The 16,756-nt window shown below is 37.0% G+C and overlaps 1 protein-coding gene across 4 annotated transcripts in view; it reads left to right on the forward strand.

Moving 5' to 3' along the window:
- Positions 1-16,756, forward strand: part of IPO8 (importin 8) — a 70,260-nt gene that overhangs the window by 20,539 nt on the left and 32,965 nt on the right. For all 4 annotated transcript variants that reach the window (XM_045554092.1, XM_045554093.1, XM_045554095.1 and 1 more), the window contains 5 exons: positions 9,712-9,801; positions 10,957-11,051; positions 11,673-11,757; positions 13,768-13,902; positions 15,553-15,652. In XM_045554092.1, coding sequence (XP_045410048.1) covers positions 9,712-9,801; positions 10,957-11,051; positions 11,673-11,757; positions 13,768-13,902; positions 15,553-15,652 — 505 coding nt within the window. The remainder of the gene's footprint in view (positions 1-9,711; positions 9,802-10,956; positions 11,052-11,672; positions 11,758-13,767; positions 13,903-15,552; positions 15,653-16,756) is intronic.

Raw genomic sequence — 16,756 nt, forward strand, 5'->3', positions numbered from 1 at the left:
GGCAGTTGTTCTGTTTAAGAAGATTAAAAATGGGGCCCCAATCCCTTCCAGTTTTTAAGTCTGCAGAGAAGTCTGCTGTTAGCCTGATGGGCTCTCCTTGGTAGGTTAGTTGTTGCTTTCATCTTGCAGCGTGTAGCATTTTCTCTTTCATTTTGACTTTGGCTATGGCTGACAGCTATGTATCTTGGAGATGTCCTGTTTGTAATGAATCTTTCCAGTGTTGATGACCATCTTGTATCTGGATATCTGAATTTCTGGCCATACCAGGGAAGTTTTCTTCAATAATCCCCTTGAGTGACTTTTCCATGCATTTTGCTTTCTTCTACCTCAGGGATACCTATAATTTGTATATTGGCTCACTTCGTATAGTCTCATTTCCCTGAGTGATTGTTCATTCTTTTTTATTCTTTCTTCTGCTTCTGAGACTGACTGGGTTAGTTCAAAAGCCTTGTCTTTAGGTTATGAAACTCTTTCTTTTGTTTGGTCTAGACTCTAGTGAGTCTATTGTTGAAGCTTTCTGCTGTATTTTGAAGTTCCCTATGTTACTCTTTCATTTCTTTAAGTTCTGTTATAGCGTTTCTTAGGCTATCTTATCTATCTCTTTAGTGACTTCTTGATTTTTTTCATTCATGTCCTGAAATAGTTTTTTAGCTTCTTTGTGTTAGCTTTCAACTTCCTCTTCAATCCCATTCATCTTATTTGCCATCCATATTCTGAATTCCATTTCTGACATTTTGAGAATTTCCTTTTGGTTGGGGTCTGTTGCTGTGATCTTTTGGGACTGTTGAACTAGCTTGTTTTTTCATGTTGCCAGAGTTCTTTTGCTGGTTTCTTCTCATCTGAAACCTCTCATTCAGTTCAGGGCAAATAGGTTTACAGTGCACTAGTTCTGCCTTGCTGGGAAGTCATTTACTTAGAAGAAGGAGAAGTCCCTAGGTGGTGCTTTTGTGTCCTATTCCAGAAGATTTATCCAGTAGGAGAGGGTCGGATGCACTGTGATCTTGGTCATGTAGCTGTTCTACATTGTCCTGTTCCTCTGTGGTTGTCACAGTCCAAGCCAGCACTGGGGGATCTTTATGTGGAGTGGTTGGTCCCTAGGCCGCTAATGGAAGCTCAGGCAGGGGGCTGGGTGAGTCCCTCTCTATGAGGCAGGTGTTGTGGGAGATTGCTCTGCCTTGGTCTCCCTGTGTCAGTAGCAGTGGCTGCTTGGCGAGGCTGTCTGGGCATTGTCTGTAGGTGTCAGTGCTGCAGACGTTTACTCCACCCAGGTCTAGATGTAGTGGCCATACGTGGTATGGGTGGCTTGTGGCTTGTAGTTCCATGGTGGTGAGCCTGACTGCAGGCATAGTGTGGTGTGGTGCTGCAGGGGCATGGACCACAGGCATGGCTTCATGCAGTGCCATGGGATGTGGCCTTCTAGCTACTGTGCAGGGCTGGGAGACGTGGCCTGCAGCTTCCATGTGGGTTCGTGGGCCATGGACCACTGGATGGGGCTTCAGGGTTGTGGCCTGCCAACTGGTGCACAGAGCCAGGGTGTGTGGCCCACTGCAGGGTGTTGGGTTCTGGGGAGGTGTGGCCCTCCAACACCCAGGGCTTGGGGGGCGTGTTCTACCATGTGGTGTGTGGGTTCATGGAACTCCATGTGGCATGGGGGGGGTAGGTGGGGGGGGCTTGCTCCTCTGGTTGGCAGGCAGGCCCATGAGGCGTGGCCCACTGGCAGGTGAGCGGCTCTGTGGGGGCGTTAACCTTGGCACTGTAGCACGCAGGGTTGGGTGGCCTGTTCTGAGGGTCACTAGGTGGGCCGTATGGGCTGGGCTGCTGGATGGCTGGGGCTCTCTGCTCACATGGGTCTCACTGGCACTGCTTCTGTGGGACCTCTCGAGTGGTGTCCCTACCTGCTCCATTCGAATTTCCTGGTTGTTGGAGGGTGGGTGATGCTTGGCTCCCAGTCACCGGCAAGTGAGAGTGTTTGCTCTCCCTGCTTCCTTCTCAGCCCAGCAAGTGGCAATGTGTGTGTGTGTGGGGGGAAGTTGTAGCAAAGCCTGTCCCTGTGTAGACCAGGAGCTTGGGCCCCGATAGCTTAAAGTGGCATCAGCTGCGGCAGCCTAGGAACCCAGGCAAATCAGTGGGTCCCTGCTGGGGGACCCACTCGTGTAAGCAGTTCCCATTGAGAACCGAGGCTTGCAGTAGTGGTCAGGGTCCCCCACAGCTTGAGTCACAGTGTCCACACAGAGTGTGGGGCCCTGGGTCTCTCTCCTTTAGCCCTTCTCCCTGTATAGGTGTCTCCCCTAGGTACCTTCCGATCTTGGCGAGAACTCTGTATCCCCATCTACTCCATATATCCCATTGCCTCTCTGATGATTTACTATGCTCTGTCCAAGAGGGTCCATCCACGGGTGGGCATCTACTTGCAACATTCAGTCTTCTACTTAAGTGGCATGTGTGGGCTGCTTCTAGTTGGCTATCTTGGCCCTTCTCTTGCATACATTTCTTTTAAAAATCCATATGGAGAACAGGTTCACAGAAATTAATTGTCCAAGATCATTTCAATGGCAGAGCTGAAATTCAGTGCCTGTGTTTGTCACTCCAATGTCTGAAGTCCTGGGTAAGGAAGAATGAGGGTAATTACTTGCCCTAAAACCTGATTACTTGGTTTATCAGTCCATAGCATCCTTTCCTGTAGATTAGTAATGATTATAGAAGATGAGGAAGGAAGAGGCATGTCCCTCTTTTATCATAGTAATGGTAGTGTCTTTGCCTTTGACCTAACATAAAACTTGCAAAGACGACTTAGTGGGTCACTTCCTTTGGTTTAAAATGCTGCCTTTTTTTTTTTTAAATAAGAATGCTATAAATGATACTAATATGAGAATCTAAAAATTAGTTAGAATATGGAGATGGAATATGTTTGAAATATAAAAATATTTAACATTAAATCCTTGAAAGACTTGGGTAAATTATTTGGGTCTGGTTGGAGGAAGAATAATGATTGTCAGTCTTAACTGATGAATGAATGAAAGCTCTATTACATGCTTTCTAGTTAAATTTGTCATGACGAGAGGATGATTTTATTTTGCCAGAGAGCCAAGATAATTTGTTCTTGGCTTCTTATCTGACTTAGGTAATTTTGTACTATTTCAGAATATTTTGCTTCAGTAAAGAGTTATATTTTTATTAAAGTCTCATCTTTTAAACTTGAATAGAGACAATCTGAGTCAGATTTTTGTTTTTTTTTTTTCAGGTGAGCCTTTTTGTGGGGAGAGAGAAGGGGGAGGGAGGTGAATTTGAGAGGAGCAAACTAGGATGCCAAGAAAATATATTCTTCCACATTTTTTTTTTTAAATAATAGGGAAAGAAGATGAATGGTGCCTTTGCTTATTAAAACAGAGTTTAGGAATCTTCCTCAGGAGAATCACTGCACTCTGAGACAAACTTTTTATTTAGCTAGATGTTTTGCAGTTACAGTAATGGCTCATTTATTCAGACTTCTCTTTCCTATTTAGAGAAACATAGCTAGAAATTGGGAAGTAATACAAAAGCTAATGACATAATTTTTCTAAAGCCTTTATCTCTACTTGGTTTGCAGAGGGCAAAATCTAAAATTTTTTCTCTCAACCTATACATACTAAAAACCTAAAAGACCAATGAAAAACTTTTAACATTTCTAACCATTTTGGTAATCTATTATATACTAATATAATAATATGCTTCTCTGGAAGTAAAAATTTAGAAGTGTTTAGGATATGGGAAGAGGCAGAAAAATTTGTTATTAAAAATATTATACAGTGAAATTGATTTTTTGTCTAAGCATTTATTTTTATGGAGCACTTGGATATTCCGTACATAACCTCATCCTCAGCCTGCTTCTCCTCTGTTCCCTCTCTCAAGGGCAAATGACTCCCAGTGCCCTTAGAATAAAGTATGAATTTCTTAACCTAGGCTATAAAACCTTTCATCTCTCTATCTTCATCTCTTATCATTCCTACCTTTGTACTTATACATTCATGCATTGCTTAATGATGGTGATATGTTCTGAGAACTGTGTTGTTAGGTGATTTTGTCCTTCTGCAAACATCTTAGAACATGAACTTACTGGTATAGCTTACTATACACCTATGCTATGGTATAGCCCAGGGGTGGGGAACCTTTTCATGTTGGAAGGCTGCATTAATTTAGGTGTAATCAAATAAGGCTGTATTCAAGAAATTTCAATTAGATATACTTAACACATTAACTGCCATGAGAGTTGTATCTAATGCTAGTTTTGACCCCAAGGCCACATGAAGCATATATAAAGTCTTGTTGAGGTTCTTATTGTTACCATTAATATCGACAATTTAATTCTAAAAATGTAGATTAATGATAAAAGTCAGTAAATTTCATTTTTCTATTTATGTTTACCTTTAAATTACACTTGAAATTTTTATTCTATTTTTGTAATAAAACACTGTGGCCCTAAGGAAACGTTTGTGTTTTTTAGGTGTGGCAGTCAATGTGTTAAAAATATACATTATTTTGTAAAAATCTAACTACTGTGTATTTAATAATTTCAAAAAATGAAAACTGTTTGTTAATTTTAAAGTTAACTAACGTTTTAATGAGTTTGTTTTGTCTGCTTTTTGTAGGAAAACATTTGAATATTTGGTTGCAGCATGGAGGTCTGCAGTTTCAGTTGATCCAGTCATTTGTGACCTTAAGGGCATCTTGATTTGGGTTAGGTAGGAGAATGTAGATTTGCAGCAATAAGTGGTTGAGAAGCAAGAAAGCATTTTTCAGGCATGTTGCTGAAGGCGTGGGTATTCTACTGCATTTTTCTGTATTTCAATTGGATTTTTCTTAACATCAAACACTGACTTTAAAGTGTCATCTACTGAGAGCTCAATCAATTCCATCTGTAGTTCTTTAGGTGTCTGGGTGATATTAACTAGGTGAGGCTGAAATGCTAATTTGAGTGTGATGTCATGATTCTCAAAGTCCGTGAAACTTTCATTGTATTCTCCAATTAATGTGTCTATAACAGCTGCATGTTTCTTCAGATGATTCACTTATATTATCCTTTTCATCAATGACCTTTGCTAACTGGGGAAAATGTTCATCTGAAATTTCCTTTTGAAGAAGTGTTCTGAAAACAGATAGCTTTTTCAAAATGCTTGTATTTTTTGCCACATATCACATACAGACTTAGTTTTACCTTGCAAAGAAATATTCAAGTCGTTTTGATTTGACATGATATCACACAGAAATGCTACATTCCTATAGAAATCTTCCTTCAATGATATACATTGCTGATTCTGTTCTTCATAAAGTTTATCTGTTCTGGCAAAGAGAAAATTTTGGCTAACACCTGTCCCTGTGATAGCCAGTGCACTTTAGAATGATACAGCAAATTCACACTGAATACTTCATCATTCAACTATAGCATGTTACAAAACTGACAATGCCATGTCATATTTGCACAAATATAGTTAACAATACTTATAATTTGTTAAAAAGTGCCACTTAAAATAGTAGCTTTAGCACAGAGATTTTGCTGATGCAAGATACAGTGAGAAGAAATAAGAGCATCTGGATCTGTTAATACTTTTTTTATCTGTGCAATAAACCCTTCATGTTTTTCTGTTATGCAAGGTGCACTGTCTGTACATACACTCACTAAATTTACCAAATTCAGGCCGACTTCACAACATTTATCTTGAAAGTTGTTGAAGATACTATTCCCCATGTTCTGTTCGCAAGAGTGCCCAAAGTGAGTAACTCTTCATAGCCAAGAAAGTCTTCTGTTATGATCCAAATGAAGTGTAAAACCTGTGCCAAGTCAGTTGTATCAGTTGATTCATCCAAAGTGACTGAATAATATATATATTTCATTTTGAAGTATTTCATGAAGTTGTTCTGTAAAGTTGAAGGCTAATTCATGCTGCCGCTTAGTTGTGATTCTCCTTGAAAGAGGTAGTTGTTTGTACTTTGAAATGTTATCCCGGTCTAAGCATCCTACAACTTTGATAGTTCATTCTTTCACAATTTCTGCGTCACTGAATGGCTCCCCTTTTTTCTACGAGTGTATAAGCTACTTTATAAGTTGCTTCAGTGGCATTATTTCCAGGTCTTATTGCTGATTGAAAGAATTATCTTTGCTTTTGCTTTTCATCTTTTGACTTCTGCAGTACAACCTCTTGCACCTCTCCTTCTAATTTAAAGTATTTTGGTCCTTATGAGTGTTATAATGTTGATGAACACTGAATTTCTTTAATGTTATATTGCAGTATCACAAAGTAAGCAAATCATCTTATCTTTAGCAGGAACAAGATAATATTGCAATTCCCAATCCTCATTAAAAAATCTGTTTTCTTCAGTGTTCTCTTCGTCATCTTTGACATGATTGGGTTGTTAAGAAGACAGAATTAAAAAATAGTGCCGAGCTGTGCAACTATTCACAAATTCTACTTCAATAGAAACACAGTGCACCGTTGTCAAAAGTTCATAACAGATCAGTGTACTTGACCCCCATAAACTCTCGCCAACCAGCCTCATGCGGTAGTGGCACCAGTCAGTCAGCTGGAGGAAGTTAGAACTAAATCATGAGCGTAGCAGCTGTCAATTTAGCCCTTATGGCTTACTAATGTTCTAATTGTGCTGGTCAATCTGGGAGGATTATTTCATTGAAACTTATTGTTTGGTATTTCAAATATGTTAATTTTAAAAAGAAAATAAAAATATGAAAGATGAACAAAAATATGTTATTAAAAATAAAAGGATTTGGTCTTTTTTTTTAATTTCAGCTTATTATAGGGGTAGAAAAGTTCAGGTTATATATATTGCCCATGCTCCCCCATCCCCCCGAGTGAGAGCTTCAAGCGTGTCCATTCCTCAGACAGTGCGCATCGCACTCAATCATGTAGGTATGCACCCATCCCCTCCCCCCCATCCCCACCAGTCAGAACTTCAAGCGTGTCCATTCCCCAGACAGTGCGCATCGCACTCATCATGTAGGTATGCACCCATCCCCTCCCCCCACCCCCTACCTCTGTCCGACACCCAATTGGTGTTATTCCCAAATGTGCACTTAGGTGATGATCAGGGAAACCAATTTGCTGGTGAGTACATGTGGTGCTTATTTTTCCATTCTTGGGATGCTTCACTTAATAGAATGGGTTCCAGCTCTATCCAGGAGAACAAAAGAGATTCTATATCACCATTATTTGTTATAGCTGAGTAATACTCCATGGTATACATATACCACAGTTTACTAATCCACTCATGAATTGATGGGCATTTGGGTTGTTTCCACATCTTTGCAATTGTGAATTGTGCTGCTATAAACATTCAGATACAGGTATCTTTGTCATAGGATGTCTTTTGTTCTTTTGGGTAGATGCCCAATAATGGGATTGCTGGATTGAATGGTAGGTCTACTTGAATCTGTTTAAGGTATCTCCATAATGCTTTCCACAGGGGTTGCACTAGTTTGCAGTCCCACCAGCAGTGTGTGAGTGAGTGTTCCTGTCTCTCCGCATCCACGCCAACATGTGTTGTTTTGGGACTTTTTGATAAAGGCCATTCTCACTGGAGTTAAGTGTTATCTCATTGTGGTTTTGATTTGCATTTCCCTGATGATTAGAAATGTTGAGCAAAAATAAAAGGATTTGTTCTGTGAGATTTGGATTCAGTCAAAAGGCTGTACTTAGGGACCTAGAAGGTCACCTGTGGCTTTAAGGGCCCAGGTTCTCCACCCCTGTTATAGCCTATTGCTCCAAGGCTGCAAACCTATACATGTTACTCTGTTGAATACTGTAGGCAATTGTAACACAATGGTAAGTAATTGTATATCTAAACATAGGTATATACTATAAAAGTTAAAAATACAACATAAAAGATAAAAAATGATACATCTGTGTAGGGCACTTACCATGAATGGAGCTTGCAGGGCTGGAAGTTGCTCTGGGTGAGCCAGTAAATGTGTGATGAGTAAATGTGAAGGCCCAGGACATTGCTGTAGATTTTATAAGCACTGCACAGTTAGGCTACACTAAATTTATTAAAAAATTATTTCCAAAAATTAATTAACCTTAGCTTACTATATAACTCATTCACTTTATTTTTTTAATTTTTTATTTTTTTTGAGACAGAGTCTCACTCTGTTGCCCGGGGTAGAGAGCCTAGCTCACAGCAACCTCAAACTCCTGAGCTAAAGCAATCTTACTGCCTCAGACTCCCGAGTAGCTGGGACTAGAGGCATGTGCCATCATGCCCGGCTAACTTTTTCTATATATTTTTAGTTGTCCGGTTAATTTCTTTCTATTTTTTAGTAGAGAACAGGGGTATTGCTCTTGCTCAGGCTGGTCTCAAACTCCTGACCTCGAGCGATCCTCCCGCCTCGGCCTCCCAGAGTGCTAGGATTACAGGCGTGAGCCACAGCGCCCGGCCACTCATTCACTTTATAAACTTGAAACATTTTTTAACTTTTTGACTCTTTTGTAATAACAGCTTAAAGCACAAACATATACAGTTGTACAAAAATATTCTTTCCTTACATTACTATGTAAGCTTTTTTTATTTTTACTTTTTAAACTTTTTTGTTTAAAAACTGAGACACATACATACACATTAGCCTAGGCCTGCACAGGGTCAGGATCATCAGTGTCACTGTCTTCCACCTCCACATCTTGTCCCACTGGAAGGTCTTCAGAGGCAATAACATGCATGGAGCTGTCATCTCCTATGTTAACCATGACTACTTCTGTTATACCTCCTGAAGGACCTGCCTAAGGCTATTTCACAGTTAGCTTTTTTAATAAGTAGCAGGTGTACACTGTAATGGTAAAAAGTATAGTGTAGTAAATACATAAACCAGTAACAGTTGTTTATTATTGTTATCTAATCTTATGGGCTATACCTAATTGAATGTGCTATACTTTTATACAACTGGCAGTGCAGTAGGTTTGTTTATGCCAGCATCACCACAAACACGTGAGTAATGTGTTGTGCTATGATGTTATGATGCCTATAATGTTACTAGGTGATAAGAATTTACAGCTATGTTGTAATCTCATGGGGCCACTGTCATATATGCGGTCCATTGTTGAGTGAAATGTTATGTGGTGTATGACTCCCCCTGCCCCCCCAACTAGAGTGTAAGCTTTGGGAGGGCAAAGGTGATGTCTCTCTTATTGTTATGTCTGTAGCATGAAATGTGTTTTGGAATGCATCGATGTGGAGGCAGTGTACCCCTCTCCTGTAGCTCACAGTGTAGCAGGGGAAACACAAACCTGTGTGATACAGGGTGGCTCTGGTTATGCCACAGTGTAGAGGAAAGTAACTGTAAAAGTGTTTCATGAGTGTTTAATGAGGTAAAGATTTTCAGTAAGGGAGTTAAAATTGAAAGTTTGACACTCAAAGGGGTAAATGGTAAAAATTACTTAACCTAGAATCTCATGCTGAATAAATGAGACCTTAATGGTATTAATTTTTTTTCATTTTAAAAAGTAGCCCAGAGAAATGACTCATGGCATATAGTGTTCTAAATTTAAAAAATTCATATATATATGCTTATGGATCTATTTTATGTTAAATTTTAGGTTGAACCATATGGAATATGCTGTTTTCATGCTCAAATGTTGGCTATTTCTTATTTTAACTTTCCAATATAGATAAAATTGCTAATTTTTCTTGGAAAAGAGGAATTACTGTTTGTGTTGTTCTTCCATCTTCCAGTATGCATTGCCTCTTCAGCTGGTGAATAACCAAACCATGACAACGTGGATGGAGATCTTCCGAACTATTATCGACAGGACTGTTCCTCCTGTAAGGAAAAGCTCTGTTCCGAAGAAAAATTGGGGAAACTTGGGTTTGGAATACTAATGGTAGACTGATTCATTATCCCAGCATGCTATGTGGAAAAAAATTACTGTAACAAAATAAATAATTCATAATGTTCATTTTTAGAAAGCTCAGATAAACAAAAATGATAAAATAATTATTTAATCCCACTAAAATGACACAAACCATTTTTAAAACTTGATAGTCCTCTAGTCTTCTTTCCTTCTGCATTCTATATACAGCCACATTTTATTTATAAAATAGTATACTTACTATTTTGAAATTCATTTCCCACTTAAAATTTATTATAAATAATTTTAATTTTTTGTGATTATAAATATTTTTATACTGTGTCTTTTTGTCAAATGTTTCATTTGCTGGATATTTAGGTTGTTTCAATTTTTTAGTGTTTTAACTATAAGAATGTAGTTAAATTTTTGTGCACATACATGATTTTTTTTTGGATAAACTCCTAGAAGTGTTTGAGACTTTTTACAGAGCTTGCAAAGTGTTCTCCAGAAAGGGTGTCCTGGTTTATACTTTAATAATCAGTGACTGGGAATGCCTGTTACGAGTTCACACTTAATTCTAAATTTGTCTGTTTGATAGGTAAAAGATGGTGTCTCATTTTAATCTGTAATAATGATATATTACTTTTCATTTATCAAGTTCTTGTATATTTTAAAATGTTATCGTGTCTTAAAATGTATAGTGTTATTTCTGTTGTCCATATCTTGAGACAGAGGATATGGAGATTTAGTTTATATACATAAATGCACAGAACTTAGTGAGCAGTTCAGTGAATTTTGACAAGCATATACGTGGCTTAACGTCACTGAGATCAAAACGTAGAAACTTTTTGTCATCTCAGAGTTTCCTCAAGGGCCCATCATGTTTTGTATTTTCTCTTCTATTTTATTTGGGCCTTTAGAAGATGGGAGATAAATGTGAACAAAAGTATTGATGAGCTGAAATTTGCTTATTTAATTCCTACCTAGCAATGTGTAAAGTAAGAATTTGCATTTGTATAGCAATCTAACTTCACATTTAATGACTTGATCTATCCTAAGATTGATTGTGCCTTTGTTATTCACATAAATCCTTTCCAGAAATTTAATCTGGGTGATTTTGTCCTGTTAGGAGACTCTGCAAATTGATGAGGATGATAGACCAGAACTGGTATGGTGGAAGTGTAAGAAGTGGGCACTGCATATTGTAGCTCGTCTCTTTGAACGGTAATTCTCTGTTTATTACATTTATGATCTTACAGTCATTATCTCAGTATGGGATATAATAAAATTGCTTAGTTCTCTCAGTGTTCTACAGTATATGATTATTTGTCTTAAAAGCCACAGAGGGCAAAGAGTTACAGTCTGTTTAAAGTAGGCCTAATTGTCTGTCATTCACTTTGAGATCACAACAAAGTAAGCAGCCTTCTCTGGTTTTTTTCTATTCTTCTGTGAGAAACACGAAAAATAACATTGTTCAGCCCATTGGAAATATCCAGGAATTATGTAAGAAGGTGCATGGCCACTCAGCTCCATAAGAAAGTCAAATTTAATTATAAAAGCATTTATTTAAAAAAAAATCTGTTATATGTCAATCATAACATTTTTATTTCTAATATTTGCCCTTTAGGAGCTCTTGGTTTAATAGGTGAATGCTTCTGTCTGAAACTTAGGCTCAGAGTCTAAGTACAGCTTATCGTGATTTCGTTCAGTGGCTTGTGAAAAAAGGGTAAAGTGTTTTCTGTCTCATTAGACTACATCTTTCAACCAGAGACTGTATCTAAACAAGGAAGCATGCTTTGTTTTTTAAATTCACAATATTTAAACATTTTCTCTTTGTATCTGAAGATATGGAAGCCCAGGAAATGTCACAAAAGAATACTTTGAATTTTCTGAATTCTTTTTGAAAACCTATGCTGTGGGAATTCAACAGGTAATAATCTTATGCTTTCTAAGTAGAAGGACTATTACTACTGAAAGTAGTTAAGTCATTTCTATCTGTTTAGAAGTAGGTTACAAACTTAATTCATTGCATATTTATGGAGGATAAAATGGCAGCTCTGAGAATCTAATAGAGTTCCATTAGTTTTAGAACCAAATGTCCTAGGACAGCCACCACAAGAACTGCACTTCCAGACTCCTAGACTTTGAACTCAAAGCTTTCAAGTTTGTTGATACTGGTGTAGCTGTCACCAGTATTAGATTGGGTTCTTCTGTTAGTGCTCTCTGACCTCTTACGAGTTTATTAATCTTTATTTCTTTGGGCTTCACCTCTTTGTGTTAAACTTTTATATTAGAGGGTGTTAGTAATACAAATTGGTCTATTTCAAGAGAAGTTGCTTAGATTTTAAGACTCTCACCTGAGAACTTACACATTTCTGTGGAAGTTTGGGAACAATTCTATGCAGTGAAAAATTAGGATTTCTTGAAAAACAATCCAAGTTGATATTAATATTTAAAAACTTTAAAAACTACAAAGGACAAGTGAGCTGTGAAGATTGGTTGATCAGGATATTTTTGTTTATATTTCAACAAAGAAAATTTAATAATTACTGACCACTTGCTGTGTTGGGACCGTATTGAGGAAGCAGAGATTAATCAGACGTGGATAAAGTCTTTAGTGAGATAAAGGGTTTTTTTGGATTTTTATACATCTTTATTGTCAGCAGTATAAAGCTAAGTACTATGAATTTGTTGTCTTAAGATAACATACTTCCTTCTATGGATTTTCATTTTGTCCTGTAGAATGCTTTCTAAAGAGTACCATGTGACACTTTAGGAAAGCTATAGTATAATTTTCTTACCTGTAGAGAAAATTGGTGAATAATGAGTAAAATATCTGTTTAGCCATTCACCATGGATACTAGGAAAATCAGGAAGCTAGTTAGCTATCTTCTGTTCTTTCCACTGCTGTTAAACTCTGTTGAGCATGTTAAAGTTCATGTCCACTTGAAGTATGTTCAGTAAAATTTTTCCAGTATCATATAAGCGTGTTTGGGTGTGTATATATGTGTATACACACATATTTGAAAATCTCATGCCTTTTCATTCATGTCATAAACTCTTTGTACCATGGTTATTTAAGGTATGTATTCCTGATGTCTAAAAACAGTTTCTTATCAAGAGCTGTTCTTTTCTCCATTGTTGTCTCATCTCCCATCACGCCTGATTTGTATGAGCCACAGTTGTATTAGAAAGAATCGTGCTCAGTATCACCCACTTTTAGCCTGCATTGCAGTCACAGCTGCTCTGGCATGGTTCCTTTCTTATAAACAATTTTTTAAATCAGTGTTTTAAAAAGTAACTTCTCAGTTTTGTGTTACATGTTTATAAAGACTTTCTGTGGTCTGAGATTATAAAATAAAATTTTCCCACATTTTATTCTAGGAATTCTATGCTTTCATTTTTTGTTGTTGTTGTTGAAATATTTCCCCATCTTAGAGTTTATTTTGGTATGAAGTTTAGTTAGGGAGCTAATTTCATTTTTTTCAGAGGGCTAATGGGCTGTGCCAGTACTATTTTTTCAATAACTTTTCTCTCCTAATTTTGAAAGAGCCTTTATCAGATAACAGAAACTCTTTGAGCTGTCTCTTGCTGTATGGAAATTTTAAATGTTTACTTAGTCAAATCTGTTTTTTTTTTTTTTTAAAAGAGTTTTATTTGAAGAGCTAGGAGTTAGACTTATTCTGAGTAATTCTACAGGTGAGAAGTAGGACAAATGCCTGGAAGTTATAGTGAGACACCCTTTAGTTCAGTATAACATGGACCTATCTAATTACTAAAACTATCCATATAAACTCTCTCACAAAATATTGATTTCCCCAAAATCTGTTAATTTCCATCTCTGTGGATTCTGGATTTTATGTGATGCCAAAACTGCCTCTGCTCCCTTTTAACCTTAAAATTGTTTATGTTCTCCCATATTGTCTATGTTTTCCTATAGGTTCTGCTAAACATTTTAGATCAATATAGGCAGAAAGAATATGTAGCCCCTCGTGTTCTCCAGCAAGCATTCAATTATCTCAACCAAGGGATCGTTCATTCTGTAACCTGGAAGCAGATGAAGCCTCACATACAGGTTAGTGTCAGAGGGCAGTTCTCCAAAGTTACTCCCTGGTTAAATTAGATTTTCCTAATTTACTAGACAATATTAGTGTTACTAATCCTATATTTTATAGTAAATCTTTTTATTTCCATTAATAATTTCTAATGGGTACAGTCTTGCATCTGATATGAGGGACTTGGAAATTTAAGCATTTGAGAAGAGTGAGGCCTTCAAGTTTTAGGCGTTGGAAGACTTGGATTCAGGTGATTTTGTTTGAAATCTTACTTAGCTTCAGTTTCTCCTCCATTAAGGCAGATAATGTTTTTCTACCTTTCTTGTCTAAAGATTGCTAGGATCAAATAAGGTATTTAATGTTTTGAAAATTGTTACCAGAGATCTACTAAGGTGGTGTTATTTTGCAGGAAATGAAGCTTCATTTGTGACCATTTTCTTTTGTAGGTATGAGCAAGAAAGTTGTTGGTTTCTGTTTTTGGATCTGTTAAGTTCTATAGCAGAAGTTAAAGTTTTCTGGTTTTTAATCAATTGTTTACCTAAAGTAGAATTCAGCATTGTTATTTAATTAAAGAACAAATGAGAATGGAAAATTATGGGCCATTAATAAATGAATTCTTATTTGCATACAGATAACTTTGGGTAATTCAAAAACTTTAGGAACTGAATCTCATCCTCCCTCAGACCATGAGTTCTTAAATTCTGTAAATGGTGTCTGAAAAGAAAATTAAATTCTTTCACTTTGGCTTTGGTGTCCAGGATAGAATTTGTTTAGTGTTATTTTATTATAGGTCTTAACCAATATAGTATCTTTTCCTTGTGTGTATATCTTAATAGCTGTTTGCCTAATCACTTTGATCAAATAGTGATAATTTCTTTGCAACTAATAAAGATACTAATTTCATTTTATTTACTGTGTTTCTGTAAAGTAAGGGTGAGTGGTGATAGCGTTTCTTCTTTACTTGATACTTTTGGCCTTATTTTTACATGGCTGTAAAGTAGGAATAAGAAAACTGATCCTTAGGCTGAATTTTTTTCTCCAAGACTTATTTAATGTTGAATAAATGATAAGAGATGATCCTGTTTTTACATAAGTAGTTGTTAAAGAACAAAAGAGCTTAGTAGAGCATTAGCAGCAATTAGAGAGGCTAGAAGATGGGATTTTTGTTTTTCCCATTGAAACCCACATTTATTGACTAGGAAACTGGTTTTTCGAAAATGGAAGAAGAAAAGAAAACTTTACTGTAGTTAATAACATTTCCATTAGGACCAAAATGAAAATGTTGAAAAATTTCAAAATAAGAAATATAATAGTTAAAATGACCTTGATTTGACATTCTCCTTCCTTAAGAATCAAAGTATTTTTAATACTGATTTGTTAATGAAACTTTATTATCCCTGTTGTTGCTTCAAAGAATAGCATGTCCATTTGTCTCTTTCTCCTTTAATCACTTGTTTAAAAGCAATCTTATGTTTAACTCTTCAACCCCAACCCCTTCGCAGGGGCTCTTGCTTTCCTGCTTTCCCCTTAGGGAATGCATGCTTAAAAGAGAGATTAACAGTTTGGAAAACGAACATCATAAAGGCTGTCAATAAATACGTTATTGGTATTCCTGAAATTTGAATAGCTTATACCCATTTGTTGGTATGTTTTTTTTTTTCTCATCTTAGAATATATCTGAAGATGTGATTTTTTCTGTGATGTGTTACAAAGATGAGGATGAAGAGCTGTGGCAAGAAGATCCATATGAATATATAAGGATGAAATTTGGTAATTGGGATGGTTTTATTGCTCATCACTTCCTGGATATATAAAGTAATATAACTAAATTTATATTTTTAAGTAGATTTTATTACTTTGTTAAATCCCCAAAGTTCAACTTTGCATGATCAACTCCGAAAACTAATGAGAGTTTGTTCTATTGAACCAGAGAACTTGAGGCCTTTGGGTGTGAGAGATGAGAAGCCACCTTATTTGTCTCTCTCATGTGTGCCTGAGCACTCACAGAGCCATCGTTAGCTGTGATGTTGAAATGCTGACCTGCAGGGACCTTTCTGTGCCCTTTGAGTATCTGTTTATGGATTGGGTTGTTCTCACTCTGGGAGATCCTTTGAATCTTCTGCATATTTTGGGAGCACTCCGATTTGGTTTGCCTCCTTATCCTAGGGACTAACTATTCCACAAGGGAATGAAATTACCTACAGTGGTCCCACTGTGTGTGGCCCAGTTCTTTTATTAATAGTTTAGATCTTCTAGAAGCTGTTGAACTGTGCAGGTTGCCTGACTCATTCCCTTGTATCTCCAGTTTATATTCTTCTTTTCGTGGAATACTCAAGCACTTAACATGGCAAAATGTTAGTTTGAGTACCTCTGTCTCTCCTACAACTTAGAAGCTTTCAGAGGGCAGGAATTTTATTTATTGGCTTTATTTTGTATTCTTTATCCCTTCTACACCTCTGCATCCCTCTACTATTGTTTGGCCCCTAGTATGTCTTCAATAAATAATTGCTAAAACTAAGGCATTCGGACGGTGCTGTGACAGTGCAGTGCTTCCCCTTGTTGAGCTCAGTGTCTCTAGCTACCTGAGCTAAACCTACTGGCATGGATGCTAGATTATCGGGCTATGCTGTTTTTACAGTGCTTTCTGTTTTGTATTATTTGATTCAGTAAGTGAGGAGGCATCTCTTTTGGAAACAAAGTACAAGAAAAGCAAATGAACGAGAAGCAGCGTTTCCCATGTGCTTTATTTCTCCATTCTGCCTTTGTCTTTTGAAAATCATTACTCATATGCATAACGTATTACTTCCCGTTTCTCATGCCCTTGTTTTCCCAGTTTGCTTTAACAGAGCAGATTAGCCAATCTTTATTTTCTTT

The sequence above is a fragment of the Lemur catta genome, chromosome 6, assembly GCF_020740605.2.
Source record: "Lemur catta isolate mLemCat1 chromosome 6, mLemCat1.pri, whole genome shotgun sequence".
NCBI lineage: Eukaryota > Metazoa > Chordata > Mammalia > Primates > Lemuridae > Lemur > Lemur catta.